Source organism: Chiloscyllium plagiosum, unplaced genomic scaffold (assembly GCF_037043375.1).
Source record: "Chiloscyllium plagiosum isolate Xiang-an unplaced genomic scaffold, Cpla_swu_hap1 HiC_scaffold_10, whole genome shotgun sequence".
Lineage (NCBI taxonomy): Eukaryota > Metazoa > Chordata > Chondrichthyes > Orectolobiformes > Hemiscylliidae > Chiloscyllium > Chiloscyllium plagiosum.
Genome location: NW_028270148.1, coordinates 93,109,883 through 93,135,284, shown reverse-complemented (window position 1 = coordinate 93,135,284; position 25,402 = coordinate 93,109,883). Strand labels below are relative to the sequence as shown.

At 40.9% G+C, this 25,402-nt stretch overlaps 1 protein-coding gene across 1 annotated transcript in view; it reads left to right on the top strand.

The window, feature by feature from the left end:
* Window positions 1–25,402, top strand: part of LOC122553015 (glycogen phosphorylase, brain form) — a 99,533-nt gene that overhangs the window by 10,457 nt on the left and 63,674 nt on the right. The window contains exons 2-4 of the mRNA XM_043696427.2: window positions 10,363–10,464; window positions 12,617–12,695; window positions 16,749–16,852. Coding sequence (XP_043552362.1) covers window positions 10,363–10,464; window positions 12,617–12,695; window positions 16,749–16,852 — 285 coding nt within the window. The remainder of the gene's footprint in view (window positions 1–10,362; window positions 10,465–12,616; window positions 12,696–16,748; window positions 16,853–25,402) is intronic.

The following is a 25,402-nucleotide window of genomic DNA, read 5'->3' as shown; positions in this document are numbered from 1 at the left end:
CACCTGTAAGATGCACTGTGGCATGGTTTAACCATTTGTTTAAAATCTAATTCAAGTTATTTTTTTTAATGAAGTCTTTTTCTATTTGAATTTCAAAGAGGGCAGCAGGATTGGAGGGAATACCCCAGTGAAAATTGGCACATGAAGTAGCAGAAAGTAGTTATGTAGGCAGTTTTGTCTGTTCCAGTATTGTTCAGTAATGGCTAATCAGTATCTTAACTCAAGTTATTTGCTTTAATTTTGTAATCCTGTTTTAGTCGAGAGTGTGGTACTGGAAAAGCACAGCCGGTCCTGATGAAGGGCTGATGCCCGAAACATCGATTCTCCTGCACCTTGGAAGCTGCCAGCTGGAAAAGCACAGCAGGTCAGGCAGCATCCCTTGAGAAGGAGAATTGATGTTTTGGGCATCAGCCCTTCCTCAGGACCTGCTGTGCTTTTCCAGCACCACACTCTGATCTCCAGCATCTGCAGTCCTTACTCACTTCTAACCTTATTTTACCCATATCTGATTATCAATCACTGTCTTGAAGTTTTCAGTTGGCCTTGCCTCAATTACTTCTCCACATTCCCACTACCCTTTTTGTGAACCATGGTTTCCTGACATATGTCCTAATCCTAATGTTAGGGTTATGCTCTCTTACTCTGAATTCAGTACGTAGAGAAATTTTCTCTACCTACCATGTTCAGTTGTTTGATTGTGTTAAATACCTTAATTAGACCACCATCTACACTCAGTGGTCAAGGCGAACAGGGTTTCATTTGAAGGGTGGTAAACTCCAAAAGGTAGGAAAGTCAGTTGTGAAGAGGACATAAAGAAGTTACAATGCAATAATAAATAAGCTGTGACTAGACAGAGATGTGTCAATTAAATATAATGTAGGACAATGTGAACTTGTCCATTTTGTTATGGACTAGGCCAGACCACTCAAAACATTCTTAAGCAGACAGCTCAGACCATAACTTCTGCAATTTGTTTCGCTAAGTGTACAGTGAAAATTAACTGGATTAAGTTAGCAAGGTTGACTACCAAGTTTAAAACAGACAAAAAATTTATTCACAAAATTACACAATGAAACATGAAGAACAGAATAAAGAACCTCTACAGGACTCAGTCTATCCAAACGAGACTTAAGTATGCATGAACCGAATATACACAACCGTCCCAATAAGTAACCCCCCCCTTTATTACAGTATAAAAAAAAAGGTCAGATGCTTACAGCTTGAAATTTAGAAGGGCAGAAGAGAGAGTTTCCACACAGCTCACTGTTGAACTCCTAAGCAGTTCTGCACTGAACTAAACCATTCAGCTCGAGCTGACCACTCCCCTTTTCATTCTACAGGATCATTTCTAAACCATGACGATATAGGTCTGAAGTGTCATCAGTTTACATATTAAACCAAAGGCCTCTCAAAATCCTTTACATCTCATTACCAAACCAGTCTGATCGGAGTCTGGCTTGGTTTATTACCCCTCTGAAAAATCAAGGACAGAGTATCCTTGAGTCAAGGAATAGCTTTTAGAAAAAAAGACTAGCTTTGTGACAGTTTGGCAGGGAAAATATAAAAGAAGCATATTATTAAATGGTGAGAAATTGCAGAGCTGTGAGATGGAGAAAGATCTGGGTGTCTTTGTGCATGATTTGTAAAAGATTTGTTTGCAGGTAAAGCTAGTAATGAGGAAAGCTAATAGAATGTTATCATTTATTATGAGGGGAATTGAATACCAAAGTTGGATTGTTATGCTTCAGTTATATAAGGCACTGATCAGACCACATCTGTAGTACTGTGAACAGTATTGGTTACCTGATTTAAGGAAATGTATAAATGCGTTGGAATAGGGCCCTTTTGGTGCTGTGATAGTGTTGCTATCTCTGAGCCAAGTAGCCCAGGTTCCAGTCACACCTGCTACAAAGGTGTGTAATAATGTCTCTGAACAAGTTGATGAGCAAAATAATCTATAAGTGTGTTGGAGACACTTCAAAAAAGGTTTACTAGACAAATACCCGGAATGGGCTTGACAGCTTAGGTTTGTTCCTGCTGGAGCTCTTAGAGTAAGAGGCAATTTCATTGTAAAATGTAAAATCCTAGTGGGTCTTGATGGGGTAGATGTGGAGAGGGTGTTTCCTGTCATGGGAGATTTAAACATCAGAGGTCACCTAATTAAAACAGATGAGACACTTTTCTTTCTGTCGAAAGATTACGAGTGTTTGAAACTTTCTTCCTGAAAGGGGATAGAAGCAGAGTCCTTGATTTTTTTTTAAAGACAGAGCTAAATAGATTTTTGTTAAGCAAAGGTATGAAAATTAATCAGGTGAGAATGTTGATTTGAGGTTACCATGATATTATTAAATGGTGGAGAAGGCTTATGGAGCTGAATGACTACTCTTACTGCCAATTCAGATGTTGATAAAGTTTCACACTGTGTCAGTAATGCACTAGAGTGTCAACCTGGGCTAGTGAACTTGGGAATAAATAGTGATCTATTGTAAACAGTCTGCGATACAGTTGAGGAGGTGCTCAAGGTCTTAAAAAGCATAAAAGTAGACAGGTCTCTAGGACCTGATCAGGTATATCCCAGGACATTGTGGGAAGCTAGGGAAGAGATTGCACGTCCCCTAACAGAGATATTTGTATCATCTACAATCGTGGGTGAGGTGCCAGAAGACTTATAAGTTAGCTAACATTATGCCTTTATTTAAGAGGCTGGAAGAAAAAGCCTGGGAGCGATAGACCGGTGAGTCTGGTATTAATGATGGCTAAGTTGTTGAAGGGGAGTCTGAGAGATAGGATCTATGTACATTGGGGGAGACAAGGACTGCTTAGGGATAGTCAACATGGTTTTGTGTGTGGGAAATTCTCTCACAAACTTGATTTTGTTTTTTGAAGACACGACCAAGAAGATAAATGAGGGCAAAGCCCTTGAAATTGATTACATGAACTCTAGAAAGGCCTTTGACAAGGTTCTGCATGGTAGACTGGTTAGTAAAGTTATATCATCAGGGAAAGCCAGCCAATTGGATACAAAATTGGTTTTATGATAGGAGGCAGAGGTGATGGTAGAGGGTTGTTTTTCGGACTGGAGGCGTGCGACCGGTGGTGTTCCGTCAGGATCAATGATGGGTCATAGTTTCATGGAAGACACCAAAATTTATAGTATGTTTGACAGTGAAGAAAGTTATCTAAGATTACAATGGGATCTTCATGAACTGAGTCAAATGCCTGATGAGTGGTAGATGGAGTTTCATTTAGATCAATGCGAGGTCGGGGTGTTTCAGTTTGGTAGGGCAAACAAGAACACAATGTGTACTGCTAATTGGAGGGCCTTGGGGATTGTTGTCAAAGAGAGACCTTGGGGTTAAGGTACATAGTTCGTTGAAAATGGTATCACAGGTAAATAAGGTAGTGAAGAAGACATTTGGCACGCTTGCCTTCATTGCTCAGAGCATTGATTATTAGAGTTGGGATGTTATGTTGCAACTATACAGGATGTGAATGAAACCACCTTTGGAGTACTTCACACAGTTCTGGTTGGCCTGCTATAGGAAGGGCATTATTACATTAAAAAGTGTGCAGAAAAGATCTACAAGGATGTTAATAGGAGTAGAGGCTTTGTGCTATGGGGAGGGGCTGGAACTTTGTTCACTTGAGTGTCAGAGGCTGAGGAGTGACCTTATAGAGATTTTAAAAATCATGAGGGTCATAGATAAGGTGAATAGCAAAGGCCTTATCCCTAGGGTAGGCTGGTTCAAAACTAGAGGGCATAGTTTTAAGGTGAGAGAGGAAAGATTTGAAAGGGACTCAAGAGGCAACTACTTCACACAGGGTGATGTGTATATATAGATTGAACTGTCAGAAGAAGTAGTAGATGCAGGTACAGTTACTACATTTGGACAGATACATGTTTGGAATACAGGTAAATGGGACTAGTTTAGTTTGGGAAAGCTGGTCAGCATGGATGAATTAGACCGAAGAGTCTGTTTACATGATGTATGACTCTGACTGTGAGTGAGGGCTTGAACCTGCAATCTTCTGGTTTGGGTGAGAATGATACCATTGGGCCTCTGCAGTATATTTTAGCTTAGCAGCAGTTGTGTATGTAGATGGTGTAATTTTTAGGATGTTAAACCGCTAGCTGAAATTTCCATGACTTGTTGAGCCATCCATGTCCGAGGATTGTGTGCTTGAAACACAGAGACCGTGCATATTTTTTTTCAGAGCTTGTTGGTTCTGCATTTTGACCAGTGATTTAAGAAAGAATTACTTTATTAAAGGTTTACGTAAAAGGTGGTATGTTCACACAAAGGAAGATGTGTGTATAGAATGAGTTGCCAGAGGAAGTGGTGGAGGCTGGTACAATTACAACAGTTAAAAGGCATCTGCATGGGTGTATGAATAAGAAGAGTTTGGAGAGATATGGGACTAGATTAATTTAGGATATTTGGTCGGCATGGACAAGTTGGACCGAAGGATCTGTTTCCGTGCAGTACATCTCTATGACTGTATTGAAAAATGATTTAGGTAATTAGCTTTTTATCAAAAAATTTGCATTTTTTATTGTGCTTTCACAACGTAGCATTTTATATTGCTTTCTTGAAGCATTTTACAAACAATGACTTTTGAAGTGTAGTGTCTGTCAAGTATAAATAGCATTGAAATAATAACCAGGTAATCTTTTGTTATGATTAACCAGCAGCCGAAAATGTTTATTTTCAAATTGCTGTTTTTGGGGAATACTCCAAATTGTAAAGATGTTTCCTAATTTAATTTCTTAGGCCTCTGGCTGTTATTTTTATTCTAAGCTCCTAAATTGTAGAATTCCCAAACTGGATAGATGGAGGAAAAATTATTTATCCTCTCACTACTTTACTTTATTAATATCTTGAAACCTTTGATCACATAAAGCATAACCTTCTAACTTCAACGAAATACAACCATAATTTATCTAGTTATTCTTTGTAATTTAATCCTGAGAATCCAGATAATATTCTTGTAAAATTACGTTTCTCCAAGGCATACATTTCCTTCCTTAGTTCCTTCCAGAACTGCTATAGTCTAGATGTGAAAGAGAGTGGTGCTGGAAAAGTACAACCAGTCAGGCAGCATCTAAGGAGCAAGAAAATCAATGTTTTGAGCATAAGTTCTTCATCAGGAATTCCTGGTGAAGAGCTTATGCTCAAAACATCAATTCTCCTGCTCCTTGGATGCTGTTTGACCAGCTGCGCTTTTCCAGCACCAACTCTTCAACTCTGATCTCCAACACCTGCAGTAGTCTAGATGTGGCCTAGCTAGGGCTTTGCAAAGAATAGTGTTACATCTAACTTCCTACATTCTAGTCTTCTAAGTGTAGAGGCCAGAATTTCATTGATATAAAACTAGGTTCAGGAATGATGACCATAATAGCTGGCATTGATTGTTGTAAAATCCCATCTGGTTCACTAATGTGGAGGCTAACATTCCTACAGCCTTTGTGAATCTTTCTGTGCTATTCTATGATGTGTTTTTGAATTACTTTTCTGGATCCCAAGCCTACGAACATATGAAATAGGAGCAGAAGTAGACCATATGGAATCTCGAGCCTGCTCTATCATTTAATTAGATCATGGCTGATTTATTTGTGTTTTGAACTCCACATTCCATTTACTTCTGATAACCTAAGATGATTTTTAGGTAACGGAATAAATTTACTACTGCTTTAAAAATGTTCAACCCCACTTCCTTTATTTTTAAGCAGATTGTTTCAAAGTCGAGCAAGCCTCGAAGAGAAAACGTTTCTTTTCATTATTGTCGAAAAAGTTAACCCCTAATTGAGGCCCTCAGTTCTGAAATCACTCACAAGAAGAAGGACTCTTCTTGTGTCCACCTTGTCAAGACTATTCAGTATCTTATACATTTCAACCAAGTCACCCCTCACTTTTCTGAAAAAAAGTGTCCATATTGTCCACGTGTCCAACCTATCTTCATAAGACAATCCACTCATTCCAGGTATCAATCTAGTAAAGGAGCAAATTACTGCAGATTCTGGAATCTGTACTGAAAACAAAAATGAAGAGGAGCTATCTAGACTCCATGTTAGCTCGCTCACCCTCCTCTGATGCTGCCTGACATGCTGTGATTTCTAGCATCAATCTAGTAAACCACCTCTGAGCCACCGCCAACTCCTTTGTGTCTTTCCATAAATATGGGAAGAGAGCAGAATTGGAGGAATACAGATCCTGATAGATTGTATGGCTGGACAAGCTTGCGAAAATAAGGGAGGAGCGAAGGTCATGAAGGATGAAAACAAGGATGGCAGTTTTTGGATGATAATTGCACGACCTAACTAAAAATGAGTAAAAACATCAAGCTGGTCGACACTTTAGCAGTTGATTAAGTGACCCTTTAGCAGTTCACTTTAAATGGTAGTGATACTTTTTCTATGTATAAGAAACTTATTTGAACTGGGCAAGCAGTTACCTAGTAAAGTAAATGAGAAAAGTATATCAGAATAGCCAAGTAGACCTCTCGATGGATTCCCTTGAGGAATTATGGCAACGTGTCAATAATCAGAGGCATATCTGCAATGTTGGATATGCTGATGTAAGAAAGCTGCAGTTTATTACCATTCTGGAGAAGAGTACTCCTGTTGCTGTGTTAACCCGACAACTCTGGTCAATGGATGTTTTGTGTTATTTACAAGTGTTCAGAGAGTATTTCTATCTTCAGATGTCTTCACTGGCCTCCCACCTACAGTGACTGCACCCATATTTCCGGGTGGGACTGCTAGTTCCCCAGAACCTTAACTGCATTCAGGTCGTGGGATCGACCTGCCATCCTTTTATTGGGCCGAGCATCTGGAGAAACTCTTCTTAATTGGTCAAATCTCCTTCACAACTGTGCCACAGTCGCCTCCAGACTCCTTTACTGCAATTGAGCCAAGTTTTAAGACAAATCCCTGCAATTAATATTCAGCCTATATTTTTCTAGATTATGGATGCCGTTCTCTTGTTTCCAGTAAAGTAGCCATTATGTTAATGCATTTGATGCTGTGGTTGCATTGTGGTAACATCACCTAGACTAGTTATAGAACATAGAACAATACAGCACAGAACAGGCCCTTCGGCCCACGATGTTGTGCCGAACTTCTAACCTAGATTAAGTACCCATCCATGTACCTATCCAAATGCCGCTTAAAGGTCGCCAATGATTCCGACTCTACCACTCCCACGGGCAGCGCATTCCATGCCCCCACCACTCTCTGGGTAAAGAACCCACCCCTGACATCTCCCCTATACCTTCCACCCTTCACCTTAAATTTATGTCCCCTTGTAACACTCTGTTGTACCCGGGGAAAAAGTTTCTGACTGTCTACTCTATTCCTCTGATCATCTTATAAACCTCTATCAAGTCACCCCTCATCCTTCGCCGTTCCAACGAGAAAAGGCCGAGAACTCTCAACCTATCCTCGTATGACTTCCTCTCCATTCCAGGCAACATCCTGGTAAATCTTCTCTGCACCCTCTCCAAAGCTTCCACATCTTTCCTAAAGTGAGGCGACCAGAACTGCACACAGTACTCCAACTGTGGCCTAACCAAAGTCCTGTACAGCTGCAACATCACTTCACGACTCTTGAATTCAATCCCTCTGCTAATGAACGATAATACTCCATAGGCCTTCTTACAAACTCTATCCACCTGAGTGGCAACCTTCAAAGATCTATGTACATAGACCCCAAGATCCCTCTGTTCCTCCACCACACTAAGAACTCTACCATTAACCCTGTATTCCGCATTCTTATTTGTTCTTCCAAAATGGACAACCTCACACTTGGCAGGGTTGAACTCCATCTGCCACTCCTCAGCCCAGCTCTGCATCATATCTAAGTCCCTCTGCAGCCGACAACAGCCCTCCTCACTGTCCACAACTCCACCTATCTTCGTATCATCTGCAAATTTACTGACCCACCCTTCGACTCCCTCATCTAAGTCATTAATAAAAATTACAAACAGCAGAGGACCCAGAACTGATCCCTGCGGAACTCCACTTGTAACTGGGCTCCAGGCTGAATATTTACCATCTACCACCACTCTCTGCCTTCGACCGGTTAGCCAGTTTTCTATCCAATTGGCCAAATTTCCCTCTATCCCATGCCTCCTGACTTTCCGCATAAGCCTACCATGGGGAACCTTATCAAATGCCTTACTAAAATCCATGTACACTACATCCACTGCTCTACCCTCATCCACATGCTTGGTCACCTCCTCGAAGAATTCAATAAGACTTGTAAGGCAAGACCTACCCTTCACAAATCCGTGCTGGCTGTCCCTAATCAAGCAGTGTCTTTCCAGATACTCATAAATCCTATCCCTCAGTACCCTTTCCATTACTTTGCCTACCACAGAAGTAAGACTAACAGGCCTGTAATTCCCGGGGTTATCCCTATTCCCTTTTTTGAACAGGGGCACAACATTCGCTACTCTCCAGTCCCCTGGTACCACCCCCGTTGCCAGTGAAGACGAGAAGATCATTGCCAACGGTACTGCAATTTCCTCTCTCGCTTCCCACATAATCCTAGGATATATCCCGTCAGGCCCGGGGGACTTGTCTATCCTCAAGTTGTTCAAAATGTCCAACACATCTTCCTTCCTAACAGGTATCTCTTCTAGCTTACCAGTCCATTTCACACTCTCCTCTTCTACAATACGGTCCCTCTCGTTCGTAAATACTGAAGAGAAGTACTTGTTCAAGACCTCTCCTATCTCTTCCGACTCAATACACAGTCTCCCACTACTGTCCTTGATCGGACCTACCCTCGTTCTCGTCATTCTCAGGTTTCTCACATACGCATAAAATGCCTTGCGGTTATCCTTGATCCTATCCGCCAACGATTTTTCATGCCCTCTCTTAGCTCTCCTAATCCCTTTCTTCAGGTCCCTTCTGGCTATCCTGTATCCCTCCACTGCTCTGTCTGAATCCCGTTTCCTCAACCTTATGTAAGCCTCCTTCTTCCTCTTTAGCAGACATTCAACCTCTCTCGTCAACCAAGGCTCCCTCACACGACCATTTCTTTCCTGCCTGATAGGTACATACATATCATGGACACGTCGTATCTGCTCTTTGAAAAAGTTCCACATTTTCACCACATCCTTCCCTGACAGCCTATGCTCCCAACGTATGCTCCTCAAATCCTGCCTTACAGCATCGTAATTTCCCTCCCCCAATTATAAAATCTACCTTGTTGTGCGCACCTATCTCTCTCCATAACCAAGGTGAAAGTCACAGAATTGTGGTCACCATCACCAAAATGTTCACCCACTAACAAGCCCACCACTTGTCCCGGTTCATTACCGAGTACCAAATCCAATATGGCCTCCCCTCTGGTTGGACAATCTACATACTGCGTTAGAAAAGCTTCCTGGACACACTGCACAAACACCGCCCCATCCAATCTACTTGATCTAAAGAGCTTCCAATCAATATTTGGGAAGTTGAAGTTGCCCATGACTACGACCCTGTGGCTTCTGCACCTTTCCAAAATCTGTTTCCCAATCTGTTTCTCCACATCTCTGCTGCTATTGGGGGGCCTATAGTAAACACCCAACAAGGTGACTGCACCTTTCCTATTTCTGACTTCAGCCCATACTACCTCCAAAGGCAGATCCCCCTCAAACTTCCTTTCTGCAGCCGTTATACCATTTCTAATTAGCAATGCCACCCCCCCTCCTTTTTTCCCACCCTCCCTAATCTAGGAGCGCTTTGACTTTGAGCACAAGTCCTGCTATGGCAGGTGGTGGAATTTAGATTCAAGCAATAAATCTAGAATATAAATCTAGGCTCAGTAATGATGACCATGACAACAGCAATTGTTTGTTTTAGAATCCCATCTGGTTCACTGATGTCCTTTTTTAGGGAAGGAGATCTGTCGTCCTTGCTGAGTCTAGTCTACTTATGACCCCAGACCAAAAGTGCTATGGTGACTCTTAACTGCTCTCTGAAATAACGTAGTGAGCCACTCAGTTCAAGGACAATTGAGAGTGGGCAACAAATGCTGACCATGCCTTCAAGGCCCACATCTTGTGAAAGAAGAAAAGAAATGTCATTTGAAATTTTGAAAGTCATTAAATGTTTCCAAAATGGACTTCACTTAGACACAGTTTGCTCAATATAAATAAAATTGATTATCTTACTGCTGTTTGTGGGACTTCGCAGTGCACAAATTAGCTGCTGAGTTTCCTAACCGTGACAATACTTCAGCAGTACTCCATTCAATATAACCTGCTTCAGGGCACCCTGAGGTCATGAAAGGTGCAATATAAATGTAAATCTTTCATCATCATCTTCCTTCACCGTTATAATAAACGGTTTCTCTCTCCTATGTTTTGTAGCGTATCTATTACCTGTCTCTGGAGTTCTACATGGGCCGAACCCTGCAGAACACTATGGTGAACTTGGGATTGGAGAATGCCAGTGATGAAGCAATATATCAGGTTGGTTTGTTGTATTGTATTACCCAGTTCATTGTTTAATGCATAAATGTTTTTGACCAAAGTGTATTGTATTACCCAGTTCATTGTTTAATGCATAAATGTTTTTGACCAAAGTGTAACATTCGGAGCCTTTTATTGCTTAGCTGGTAGTGTGTTCTAATTACCTTTATGATTATATAGCAAATATTTTCATCATGATGTTCCATTTTGATACTGTCTTTTGCTTTTAATTCTGTTCCAGGAACAAAATCTCCTTTTCATATTAAAATGAATCTATTCTGTTGAATTCTCTTCTGGACATTGGTTTGTATAGACATGTATCAAAAGATGAAGTTCTTGGTTTAATCAATAGTATTTTGTTAAAGATGAGATTTATTTCTTTCCATCCTTCATTCTCCACCAGCTGTCGTTTTATTTCCATTTTTATTTCCATATTTTGATCTGTGCTCTGTTGCGTTCAACTTTTGAGCATAGTTTCAAATACCGTACTGTGTCTGCAATATTGTCTCTGTTTCAGAACTTACATTTCCTGATTTCAGCTGAAAATGTGTTGCTGGAAAAGCGCAGCAGGTCAGGCAGCATCCAGGGAACAGGAGAATCGACGTTTCGGGCATAAGCCCTTCTTCAGCTCTGATCTCCAGCATCTGCAGACCTCACTTTCTCCTCAAAGATTTCCTGATTTCACTTCTGCAAAGCCTCCTTATGTCTAACTAGGATTTGCTATAATTAGTATCAATCTCTTACCATCTATGTGATGCTCTATTCTCTCAGTATTATTGAATTGGATAAAGTGAAATATCCCAGGCCAATGTATAGTAGTGTGAATCTGATAAAAACTGACACTACGTGAAAAAAAGGAGTCCTTAGGACAGGTAACTAAATACTTGATCAAATTTGTAGGTTTTGAGAAACTACTTCAAGGAAGAGAGGTTAAGAAGTTTATTGAGAGAATTTGGCCATAGAAGTTGGAGTGAAGGAGGTGGGAAATGCACAAGTATCCAACATCTGAGGAAGTTTGAGGTTTTAGAGATTTGTAAGGCAGTGGTAAGAAGGAGCGATACAGTGAAAATGAGAATGTTAAAATCGGGGAGAAACTGGGCCAGGAGTCAATAGAAGCCAGCAAACGTAAGGATAAACATGAATTGAAGAAGCTGGCCAATGTTCCTGCAGTGTGGTCTAGGTTAACATTGGAGCTGCTTTTTATTCTGTTTGAGTATATGTTTCTGCTAATAATCTTAATAAAACTATATTGTAACTTTTAAGTTACATTACAGCACTGACACAAAAATTAATTTTAGCTTTTTTATCTGCAGTACTATGAAAATTCCATTTTATAGTAAATACACAAATAAATGGTGCAGCATAATGTAATCTCCAATCACACCACAGAGTGCTCAGCTTTCTGATCTATACTTCATTGGTCTATGCAGTACCAAGCTTAGATATTCCTCAATATTTGCTTGGCAAGCAGAGTTTCCTAGTGGCTGTGATCACACTGCTTCAACCTGAAGAGGATTTTATTGATGCACCATATGTTTATTACTTAGGAAGTTACATTGATATATTCACCATCCAGAACATTGAGAATCTACACACAATTTCAATTGCTAAAATAAGTCAATATCGCTAATGGACAGAGAGATTTCACAAGATTGAACTTACAGTATGTACTTGCAGCACAAAAGGTGAACGTTTGACCCATTGTACCCATTCTAGCCCTTTTGAAGTAGCGATCCAATTGTGCTTATATCTTCTGCTGTTTCTCCATTGCCCTGCAAATTTCTCCTTTAAGTGTATATCCATTCCCTGTGAAAGTTACTGCTAAATCTACATGCATGGTATTATCTTTTGAGCTACATAACAAAATTGCTTCTACTTAGTATTCCAAATATAAATTTGGTCAGAGGGATGTAAGGGCATAAATGTATTTTTACCCTGGACCAATTGCAACTCTTAATAAACAGAGAGTAATTAAAATAGAAGAAAAGGGGGAACTTTAACCTTATTTCAGTCAACAGATGTTGCCTGAATTCAAATTTTGAACATTTGCAATATTCTGCTGTAATATTGGCAGAACAAGGGGAATTTCTAATAAAAGTTAAATGTTTGATTCTTACTTGCTGAAACTTTTATTCCTTTCTCCTCCCTCTAGCTGGGTTTAGACATTGAAGAATTGGAAGAAATTGAAGAAGATGCTGGACTTGGCAACGGTGGTCTTGGTCGACTGGCAGGTCATTACAGTTTTAATTTTACAAGCAACTCTAAAATCTCTGTCCACCTCTACTTGGTGCACATATATAAATAAGTACTTTAGAATTCAATTGAAGACAGATATCCATTTGAATTCTGTCCTTCCTCCTTCCCCCTCATGTTTTTGTAAGTATATTTCTGAGAACTGTGTCCAAAAACAATATTGTATAGAACTTGTTTTAATAGTGTGACACATTGTGTGGGAAATTTAGTGTTAAGTGACTTGTCAACAGTGTGCTTATCTCCCATCTCATCCCATCAATTGGCAGCAATGTGTACAAGCCTGGATCTCCAGTGGAAAAAGTGAGGTCTGCAGATGCTGGAGATCAGAGCTGAAAATGTGTTGCTGGAAAAGCGCAGCAGGTCAGGCAGCATCCAGGGAACAGGAGAATCGACGTTTCGGGCATAAGCCCTTCTTCAGCCTTCCTGAAGAAGGGCTTATGTCCGAAACGTCGATTCTTCTGTTCCCTGGATGCTGCCTGACCTGCTGGATCTCCAGTGGGCAAGCTAGAGTGTCTTAATTGCGAAGGAAATTTATATTAGCTCTGAAATAGGTGTTTTACATTCCTTCTTTCCATTAATCAGAGTCAGTCTAGCGGTGGCCACTTTTTGCAGTTGACACACAATTTATTTCAATTAAGGAAGAATTTGCATTTGTATGGTATTTTCCTCAACTGCTGTAATGAAATTCAACAGCCAATTTTCGTACAGTCAGGTTCCATAAACTGGAATTAAATAAAATGCAAAGCGATTTCAAGGTTGGTGAAGTGGTGGTGTTCAGGGTGTTTAGATGTTGATTGAGCACTAAATATTGGGCCATGACTTCAGATGAATTCTTAAAATAACGTTGTGAAGTCTCTTGCTTACATCATCAAATGGTAGATGGAATCTCAGTTTAATGTCTCACCTGACAAATACTACTTTTACTAGTCCAGAAGTGAAATATTCAGCCCTTTGAGCATGCTTTGTCATTCAATACAATTATGACTGATGTAAATGACTGGCAAGTTGGTACTGACAGCTCGAAGTAGAGTTTTCGCTAGGGTGCAATTGTGTTCTAAAGTGTACCAGTTTTTCAAAATCGAGTTTTGGTTCAATTGTCAGCTCAAATTAATTCTTTTGTTGCAGAACATATAAGTCTTTATGAATCTGTGCAACCAGGCAGTATTTTAGAATGTAATTATTTATTTGCACCTTAAAATGTTTCTCAGTGCTATTTACTGTGGAAAAGGACATGGAAGATATAAAATGTAGGGAAATAGAGGGTGACATCTTGAAAAATGTCCATATTTCAGAGGAGGAAGTGCTGGATGTCCCCAGGACCTGATCAGGTTTACCCTAGAACTCTGTGGGAAGTTAGGGAAGTGATTGCTGGTTGAAACTTTATTGCTGGAACAGCACAGCAGGTCAGGCAGCATCCAGGGAACAGGAGATTCGACGTTTCGGGCACAGGCCCTTCTTCAGGAATCTTTCTTCTTTCCTGAAGAAGGGCCTGTGCCCGAAACGTCGAATCTCCTGTTCCCTGGATGCTGCCTGACCTGCTGTGCTGTTCCAGCAATAAAGTTTCAACTTTGATCTCCAGCATCTGCAGACCTCACTTTCTCCCCAAGTGATTGCTGGGCCTCTTACTGAGATATTTGTATCAATGACGGCCACAGGTGAGGTGCCTGAAGACTGGAGATTGGCTAATGTGATCTTACTATTTAAGAAAGGTGGTAAGGACAAGCCAGGGAACTATAGACCGGTGAGCCTGATGTCAGTCATGGGAAAGTTGTTGGAGGGAATCCTGAGGGACAAGATGTACATGTATTTGGAAAGGCAAGGACTGATCAGGGATAGTCAACATGGTTTTGTGCGTGGGAAATCATGTCTCACAAACTTGATTGAGTTTTTTGAAGAAGTTGACAAAGAGGATTGATGAGGGCAGAACAGTGGACGTGATCTATATGGACTTCAGTAAAGCAGTCGACAAGGTTCCCCATGGGAGACTGGCTAGCAAGGTTAGATCTCATGGAATACAGGGAGAACTAGCCATTTGGATACAGAATTGCCTCAATGGTAGAAGACAGAGGGTAGTGGTGGAGGGTTGTTTTTCAGACTGGAGGCCTGTGACCAGTGGAGTGCCACAAGGACCGGTGCTGGGTCCACTATTTTCATCACTTCTATGAATGATTTGGATGTGAGCATAAGAGGTATAGTTAGTAAGTTTGCAGATGACACCAAAATTGGAGGTGTAGTGGACAGCAAAGAAGGTTAACTCAGATTACAACGGGATCTTGATCAGATGGGCCGATGGGCTGAGAAGTGGCAGATGGAGTTTAATTTGGATAAATGTTGGGAAAGCAAATCTTAGCAGGACTTATACCCTTTAATGTTAAGGTCCTAGGGAGTGTTGCTGAACAAAGAGACCTTGGAGTGCAGGTTCATTGCTCCTTGAAAGTGGAGTCACTGGTAGATAGGATAGTGAAGAAGGCAATTGGTATGCTTTCATTTATTGGTCAGAGTATTGAGTACAGGAGTTGGGAGGTCATGTTGCAGCTGTACAGGACATTGATTAGGCCACTGTTGGAGTATTGCGTGCAGTTCTGGTCTCCTGTCGGAAGGATGATGTGAAACTTGAAAGGGCTCAGAAAAGATTTACAAGGAAGTTGCCAGAGTTGGAGGATTTGAGCTAAAGGGAGAGGTTGAATAGGCTGGGGCTGTTTTCCCTGGAGCGTCGGAGGCTGAGGGGTGACATTAGAGGTTTACAAAATTGAGGGGCATGGATAGGATAAATAGACAAGGCCTTTTCCCTGGGGTAGGGGTGTCCAGAACTAGAGGGCATAGGTTTAGAGTGAGAGGGGAAAGATATAAAAGAGACCTAAGGGGCAACTTTATCATGCAGAGGGTGGTACGTGTATGGAATGAGCTGCCAGAGGAAGTGGTGGAGGCTGGTACGACTGAAATATTTAAAAGGCATCTGGATGGGTATATGAATAGGAAGGGTTTGGAGGGATATGGGCTGGGTGCTGGCAGGTGGGACTAGATTGGTTTGGGATATCTGGTCGGCATGGACGAGTTGGACTGAAGTGTCTGTTCCTGTGCTGTACATCTCTATGACTCTATGACTGTAATGTATTTATGTTCATCAGTTTTTTAATACAGCTGGAATTGGGTTTATCACAAAAATGATGGGGTAGAAATTCATTCACTGTGATGGCACAAAATGGAAAGTGTCAGATTGGCTGCCTGTTCTCTACAGCATCTGATGCAATTTTATTGACTGCAATGGGATTAGGTCTTAGGCACTATTTCTGCAGGAGGGCTGATGTACTGCTGCTTTTTTACTCCAATTGTTTGATGCCACTGTTGATCCCAGATGATAATATGTTGAGTGTGTGTTGCTGGAAAAGCATAGCAGGTCAGACAGCACCCGAGGAGCAGGAAAATCAACGTTTCGAGCCGGAGCCCTTCGTCAGGAATGCTGCCTGACTTGCTGTGCTTTTTCCAGCAACACACTCTCTCAACTCTGATCTCCAGCATCTGCAGACCTCGCTGTCTCCTGTTTTTAATAGGTGTTTAATTCACCATGTGAGTAATATGATTATCAAAAACTTTAAAATAATTCTGTAGAGTTTTTTTTTGTTTACTGGCATGTAATTGTCAGGTTTTTAAAAATGTAAATGCAAAATTAAATTTCCTTCAGCTAAAAAAAAAGGCTCCTGGAAGGTGCAAATGATGCATTTGGCAAAAGTGCTTGATAGCGATTAATTCAAATTGGGGTAGTGTAGCCAGTTTTCCTTTTGGAGGGGGACAGCTTCCAGCTCTACATTTCTTTTTCAAACAGCTCAAGTGACCATCTAAATAATTCAGACTGGGTGTAACACCTAAAATGCATTGATCTTTTGCACTGGGTTAACCAAGTTCAGGTATATTGCAATGCAAAACCAGTGCCACTAAATGAAAACTCTACCATTCTATTTATTATAATGTGACCAACCATTGGAAAGTGAAAGCTAGCGCTTCGGCTAATTTATTTTTATTCTTGAATTTAGCCTGCTTCCTTGATTCAATGGCCTCACTGGGTTTGGCAGCATATGGCTATGGAATTCGCTATGAATTTGGTATTTTTAATCAGAAGATTCATAATGGCTGGCAGGTGAGTTTTCTGGAATAATTGAATTCTTTAATGATCTGTTGAACAAAAGCGTGTAATATGAGATCATTGATTATTGTTGTTTGGTTAATTCACATAGATCTAACTTCCAATAAGCTGTCGCCTCTTGCATGGTAGATGATGAAAAGAACTCTGCAGCCTAATCCTTAATAAGCTTTTACATAAGAGAAACACCCTGTATGGAGGAACCTTGATTATCTGAAGGACACCGGCAGGGAGTATTTCATTCAGTAGCCGGATAACATAGATAGCTAAGCATTGGGACTTTGTGATCTTGTTCGGATAATCCAGAATTCAGTTAATCGAGTGCCAGATAATCGAGGTTCCTCTGTATATTGTAAACCTCCAACCATCGATAATTTTTCAGTTGGTTCCTACATATGTAAGCAAGCAGAATCTAAGCCACCACTTGTGCATTACTAATGTGATTGATATACAATAATTCTACAGATTGGTGTCTGAGTAGCTAAAATTAAAGATTTTGGAATTGAAAGCAATCATTGAGCTGTTTAGAGAACCAGTTAGATGACAACAGACAAGAGTGTGGTTGATGGATGTATAATTGGAAAGAGGAGTTTAGTGGTCTGCCGTGAGGATCTGTACTGGGACCTGAAGTATTAACTTAAAATTCTTCATAGCTTAAATAGCAAAGTAGAGTCACATGCTAACTACAGAAAGATATGCTCATAGTACATTAGGAGCGTAACATTACAGAGAGCGCGATACTAAGCACATGAAATTGGCGAATAGGTTTCAATATTAGCAGGTGTGAGGTGATCCATTTTGAATGATAACAGGATAGATTGGATATTATTAGGAAATGGGGAGGTTCTGAAGTATTTCAGAGGCATATGCATACTGATTAGCAAATTGCAGTAGATAGATACAAAAAGTAATCTCTTACACAGAGTGCGCCAATCTATAATTTGGAAACACTTCCATATTAAGTCGTATTGTACTCCAGAAGTCAACTGAAAGAATGAAGTAAAGTCTATTTGTACCTACTACTATAGACATGTACGTCCATTTCTGAGCATGCACCTGCTCAACCAACAATCACTGTTTCAGTCTGTGCCTATTTATAGGAGCAAAAGTGAATTCTAATTAATGCCTGCTAGCTACTTTATAACTTAGTGGTTAATAAATCATTGATTTTTCCAAATACAGTATTCATGGAAATGAAGTTCATCTTGTTATCCTGTCTGCATTCACAATTTAGTTATGAGTTAATCAGGCGTTGCTATTTGTGCTTCCTTTTCCAGTAATTATCAAATATACAGAAAATATTTTTTTACCTGAACAAGAAAGTAACTATTTATTATAGTCAAACTATTTTAAGCAAATGGAAAAAGTAGACCTGATGAATTATTAATCTATAGCCTGTATAATTTAGACAAAAATGGTAAAAGGAAAATATTTCTAATTTATGTAACTTAAATATTGCCCTTTTAAAACTTCTATCTGTATCCAACATATGCACACACCAAGACTAATAGACAATTACAAATATTATGAGTGGGGGAAGGAGCAAGAGGGAATCATCTGAAGAATATAATTCTGTAACACTAGCCCAAAATCTAAAAGTTAGCTAGGTTGGTTCTACAGTCTATTTTCCTTTCTTCGATAATGCCTCAGTGTTATTTGTAGAATGCCAACTAGTCTTTAGTTCATTGGTTAATTTGTTGGACCCTGGGCTCAGTCTTTTTCTGTGGGAGAAAACCGAGTTAATATTATGAATCCAGTGACTCTTCATCAGAACTCTTCTGAAAACTAGTATTCTACAAACATCTTTGTTTTCCCCTTTGAGAAAAATGGGCAACTGAATTTAAATAATTTCAGTCCAAAGTTAAAACAATGTGGCCTGTTACAGATAAAAGGATGACTCATTCGAGGTTGCTCCTGTGCAATCTGATAAAATAAAAAGTAAAGGAACTGGCATTTATAAACCACCTTTCGTGACCTACCAGGACCGGCGGATCGGGTTCCAAGCGATCAATTGTGTTAGGGAACCCTCAAGTCAGAGGCACAGACAGATATTCCTGTGGCCAGTAGCGAAAAATCAGAATGGTGTATTGCCTCCCTAGTGTCAGGAACAAGGAGTCTGAAAAGGAGCATAGAATATTCTCAAAGGGGAGAGGACCCAGCAGGAGGTCATTGTACACATTGGAACCAATGACCTAGGAAGGGAAAAGGATGAGATTCTGAAGGGAAAATATAGAAAGTTGGGCACAAATTTAAAAAGGAGGTCGTCGAGGGTAGTAATACCTGGATTGCTCCCGATGCTACGCGCTACTGAAGATCGGAATAGGAGGATAGAGCAGATGAATGCGTGACTGAGGAACTGGTGTATGGGAGAAGAATTCACATTTTTGGATCATTGGAATCTCTCCAGGCGTAGATGTGACTTGTACAAGAAGGATGGATTACACCTGAATTGGAAGGGGACTAACATACTGACAGAGATTTGCTGGCGCTGCTCAGGAGGATTTAAGGTGGGGCTGGTGGGGCCAGGTAGATGGTGAGGAAAGAGATCAGTGTAAGACTGGTACAGTTGAGAAAAGAAGCGAGTCAAGCAGGCAGGGAAAAAGCAGAGAACAAGGTAGGGCTGATAAATTTTTAACTATTTATTTCAGTGCAAGGGGCCTAACAGGGAAGGCAGGTGAGCTCAGGGCATGGTTAGGAACGTGGGACTGGGATATCACAGCAATTACAGAAACATGGCTCAGGGATGGACAGGACTGGCAGCTTAATGTTCCAGGATACAAATGCTACAGGAAGGACAGAAAGGGAGGCAAGAGAGGAGGGGGGAGTGGCATTTTTGATAAGGGATAGCATTACAGCTGTACTGAGGGAAGATATTCCCAGAAATATATCCAGGGAAGTTATTTGTGTCGAACTGAGAAATAGGAAAGGGATGATCACCTCATTGGAATTGTATTATAGACCCACTAATAGTCAGCAGGAAATTGAGAAATTGGTAAGGAGATTTCAGTTCTCTAAGAATAATAGGGTGGCTATGGTAGGGGATTTTAACTTTCCAAATATGGACTAGGACTGCTATAATGTAAAGGGTTTAGATGCAAAGGAATTTGTGTGTACAAGAAATTTTCTGATTCAGTATGTGGATGTACCTACTAGAGAAGATGCAAAACTTGACTATTCTTGGGAAATAAGGCAGGGCAGGTGACTGAGGTCAGTGGGGAAGCACTTTGGGGCCAGCGACCATCATTCCATAAGTTTTAAAATAGTGAGGAAAAGGATAGACCAAATCTAAAAGTTGAAGTTCTAAATCGGAGGAAGACTAATTTTAACAGTATTACGCAACAACTTTCAAAAGCTGATTGGGGTCAAACATTTGCACGTAAAGGGATGGCTGGAAAATGGGAAGCCTTCAGAAATGAAGTGATGAAAGTCCAGAGGCAATATATTCCTGTTAGGGTGAAAGGAAAGGCTGGTAGGTGTAAGCGATGCTGGATAACAAGAGAAATTGAGGGTATGGTTAAGAAAAAGAAAGTAGTATATGTCAGTCATAGACAAGATATTATGAGAGTATACTTAGAGTATAGTGGAAGTAGGAGTATACTTAAGAAGGAAATCAGGAGGGCGAAAAGGAGACATGAGAGAGCTTTGGCAAATAAGGTGAAGGAGAATTCAAAGGCTTTTAACAAATACATTAAGGACAAAAAGGTAACTAGGGAGAGAATAGGGCCTCTCAAAGATCAGTAGGGCTTTGTGTGGAGCTGCAGGAAATGGATATATTAAACGAGTATTTTGCATCAGGATTTACTGTGGTGAAGGACACAGAAGATATAGAATGTGGGGAAATAGATGGTGACATCTTGAAAAATGTCCATATTACAGAGGAGGAAGTGCTGAATGTCTTGAAACTGGTAAAGGTGGTTAAGTCCCCAGGACCTGATCAGGTGTACCCTAGAACTCTGTGGGAAACTAGGGAAGTGATTGCTGGGCACCTTGCTGAGATATTTGTATCATCGAAAGTCATAGGTGAGGTGCCGGAAGACTGGAGGTTGGTTAACGTGGTGCCACTATTTAAGAAAGGTACTAAGGATAAGCCAGGAACCATAGACTGGTGAGCCTGACATCGTTGGTAGGCAAGTTGTTGGAGGGACTCCTGAGGGACAGGATTTACACTTATTTGGAAAGGCAAGGACTGATTAGGGGTAGTCAGCATGGCTTTGTGCATGGGAAATCATATCTCAAACTTAATTGAGCTTTTTGAAGAAGTAACAAAGAGGATTGATGAGGGCAGAGCAGCAGACCTGATTTATATGGGCTTCGGTAAGGCGTTCGACAAGGTTCCCCATGGGAGACTGGTTGGCAAGGTTAGATCTAATGGAATACAGGGAGGACTAGCTATTTGGATACAGAACTGGCTCAAAGTTAGAAGACAGAGGGTGGTTGTTTTTCACATTGGAGACCTGTAACCAGTGGGGCACCACAAGGATTGGTGCTGGGTCCACTACTTTTTGTCATTTATATAAATGATTTGGATGTGAACATTAGGTATAATTAGTAAGTTTGCAGATGACACCAAAATTGGAGGTGTAGTGGACAGCGAAGAAGGTTACCTCAGATTACAACAGGATCTTGATCTGATGGGCCAATGGGCTAAGGAGTGGGAGATGGAGTTTAATTTAGACAAATGTGAGGTGCTGCATTTTGGGAAAGCAAATCTTAGCAGGACTTGTACACTTAATGGTAAGGTCATGGGGAGTGTTGTTATACAAAGAGACCTTGGAGTGGATGTTCATAGCTCCAAGAAAGTAGAGTCGCAGGTAGATAGGATAGTGAAGAAGGTGTTTGGTATGCTTTGCTTTATTGGTCAGAGTATTGAGTACCTGAGTTGGGGTGTCATGTTGCAGCTGCACAGGACATGGGTTAGGCCACTGTTGGAGTATTGCGTGAAATTCTAGTCTTCCTATCGGAAGGATGTTGTGAAACTTAAAAGGGTTCAGAAAATATTACAAGGATGTTGCCAGGATTGGAGGATTTGAGCTAAAGGGAGAGGCTGAATAAGCTGGGGCTATTTTCCCTGGAATGTCAGAGGCTGAGGGGTGACCTTATAGAGGTTTATAAAATCATGAGGGGGCATGGGTAAGATAAATAGACAGTCTTTTCCCTGGGTTGGGGAGTCCAGAACTAGAGGGCATAGGTTTAGGGTGAGAGGGAAAAGATCTAAAAGAGACTTAAGGGGCAACATTTTCACACAGAGGGTGATGTGTGTGTGAAATGAGTTGCCAGAGGAAGTAGTGGAGGCTGGTACAATTGCAGCATTTAAAAGGCATCTGAATGGGTATATAAATAGGAAGGGTTTAGAGGAATATGGGCCTAGTGTTGGCAAATGGACTAGATTGGGTTAGAATATCTGGTTGGCATGGATGAGTTGGACCAAAGGGTCTGGTCTTTGCTGTACATGTCTATGACTCTGACTCTATGACCAATTTATTATTTTTGAATTGTTGTCATTTGTACAACAGTGGCTGTCAATTTGGTGCCTTGTGATGATCCCAGTGCTATTATTTGAGAATAAATATTGACTAGAGTATTGCTCAGGCCTCTGTAGTGATCTTTTGACCATAATCTTCTCTGAGATGAGAAATAGTTACCACTAAGTTACAATTCACACTTAAAGCAATAAGTTATATAATGTATTTCCAAAGATCTGAGACTAGAGTGTTCCCATTGTGTCATGCGAGATGTCAAATGGAGATTAAATAATCAAGAATATACTATATATACAGCATTCTTTAGTTCATATGATATGAGAAATACCTCTCAAAAACACAATTTCTAAATTTGCCGAAAATACTAACAGGAGTGTGGCAGGGGATGTAGTTAACATTGAGGAAGAGTACAACAAATTACAAGATGATAATTCACAGAAGGAGCAAATAATTGGAAAATTAAGTTCAGCACAGATAAATATGAAGTGGTACATCTTGTAGGAAGAATAAGATCATTAATTTATAAAGTGCAACCAATTGTTGGGGTAGTGGAACAAAGGGATATTGAAATGCAAGTACTGCAATCTCTAAAAGCTGTGCCACAGGTAATCACAGCCATTCCTTTTTTTTTAAAAAAAAGGAAACCCAGAACTAGCCATCAGTTCTAATGGGTTAGAATTGAAATGCCCAATAACTGCAGATTAAGAATCAAACCACAACAGCTACCTATCCTTGAACCTATACCATGTTAGAGCCCTGTGTAAGGGAGTGTTACTATTTTCCCTAACACCATGTATCATTGTTTAATGTGGGAGCATCACAAATTGGAAAACCTTCAAACAGTTACAAATCTTAAAATTTTTCAAACGTTAGCAAAAGCAAAGACAAAGCAAACAAAAAAAGGTTGTGTTTGCTCCTGAGAACTAACAGGCACTGCTTCATTAATGAGCAGCAACAAATGATCAACTCACCCAACTACTATTTATTGGAAGTGGGTGTCAATTAAATGTTGTCTGGTTTGTAGCGCCCAAAACTGCACAGCTGAAGTTGATGTTCTTCCTACCTGATGTTCTCACCTTGTTGCTTGGAGGACTGCTACTATGTGCTCAGCTAATTACATCCATCACCTCTCTTCTCCCCCCTCCTCTGCATTCTCCAGTTGTGCAGGGCACACCATGTGGTACACTCTGTCTGGACTATAGTGTAAGGTCCCCCAAGACCAATTGAAACACCAGAACCTCATCTTCAGGATGTCCATTGTCTGCTCCTCCATAGTTCTGGTAGAAGAATGGGATGTGTTGGGCCAAATATGGTTGGCCGTATTCAGAGGATTGTATAGTAGAATCATCGGCCACGGTTATGAAAGGTAGCCCTTGTCTCCCAGTAACCATCCTTGTAAGGATTGATCCCTGAAACAAAGCAGGGACATGAGAGTTCTCCAAGATACTGGCAATGTAGAACCTTCCAGGGTACAAGGCATAGCACTTTTAGGATGTGATACTGATGATCATAGCTGATTCCTCCATTGATGAAGTCAGCCATGTTAGGATGTGGTGCTCTCAACACAACAAGTATACGGTCTATAGCACCATGCACCTGGGGTAAGCCAGCCATGTTGACGAAGCCTACTGTTTGAGCTGCAGCACTGACCTTATCACAGGGAGATGAGACAAAGTGGTGTGATTTGTCGTGAATTGCATTGTCAACAACCTTGATACATTTGTGGGCTGAAGACTGAGAGATTTTGCTTGGGTCACCACATTGCAAGCAGCTATTTGAATAAAAATTTAACGCAGTCATGACCTGGATAGTTATCCACCCCTTCAGGCTGCAAATCTCATGTCCTGCAGATGGCATAATTTTATGATGGTGTTGCAGGGCATCTTAAGTCTGGGGCAGCAATGCACCATGCTCATCTGGAGCAAATGGCATTGAGGAGCTCCTGCTCGAGGGGCTGCCGTACCTTCTCTGCATCCTGAGAGACTATTCTGTTTGGAGAACATTGGGAGCAGCTGACATTTTTTTATAACATGACCAGTCATTATTCAAAATCAATCTCACTTAGGTTCAGTTTTCTCCTTTAACTAGTTTGTCCCTTTTGCATCCCAAAGTACTGCCTGCAATTTCTACATTTCACTTTCTCAACTTCTCTACCACAGTGATGGCCCCTGATAATCCCCCTTGAGTTTCAGTGAGCGGACCACCCAGGACTGATTGTGGCCCATGACCTTTCACCCTGCCTGATAACCTCGACTGATGAGTGACTGGTATCAGTGCAGCTCCGGAGTTGACAATGTACTAATCCCTGAACTGTTTGCACTGGACTGGCAGGACTGACTATTGCCCTATATTGTGGCAATATAGAACCCTTGACGTTGACTTCCCCAAATAGCTGATTGACAGTGTCCGAGCCTTGGACTGAGGTCAAACACAGTTCTTAACTGGCTTCAGTGATACCCCTGACTAACAACACTCCTTTTTGACTTGACTAAAGATTACTATCCATAGACTTTGAGACATGACCATTTGGCTGAAGCATGTGCTGTCTAAGCTGCTGAAACATGCTGTAGGTGTGACATTGATGGAATACAATGCCATGCAAAAATCTGTGCTCCACCTTGACAGATAACTGCTCACAACCATGACAACTTGCCTGCTGTTGTCAGTGCTAAATGGTAAGTCCTAATAGAAGTACTGGGAATTCTGAATAAGGTGTAAAATTGCAGCAAGACAAGATAGAGATTTTGTGAGTCTTCTAGCAGGTGTGAAATGAGTGAGCATTAAAAGACCAAGCTGAGAGTTGTTTGGCACACCATATTCCAAAGCCTTGCACCCTCTTCCAAAGCATGAGATGGGTGCCTGTCCCTGTGGGGAAAAGCAGCCTTGGGGCATCATTGCAATGTAAGGGGTTGGTGCATTCCTAGGTTCAGCACTGAAGTGGTGATCTCTGTTCCAAGTAAATCTGAAATGCACCATGATACAATGCTTGTGTATGTCTGATGCCAATCTCTGTGGATCGGTCGTGCACATGCTCACTGTCCATGGAGTGTACATTCAGATGCTGGGG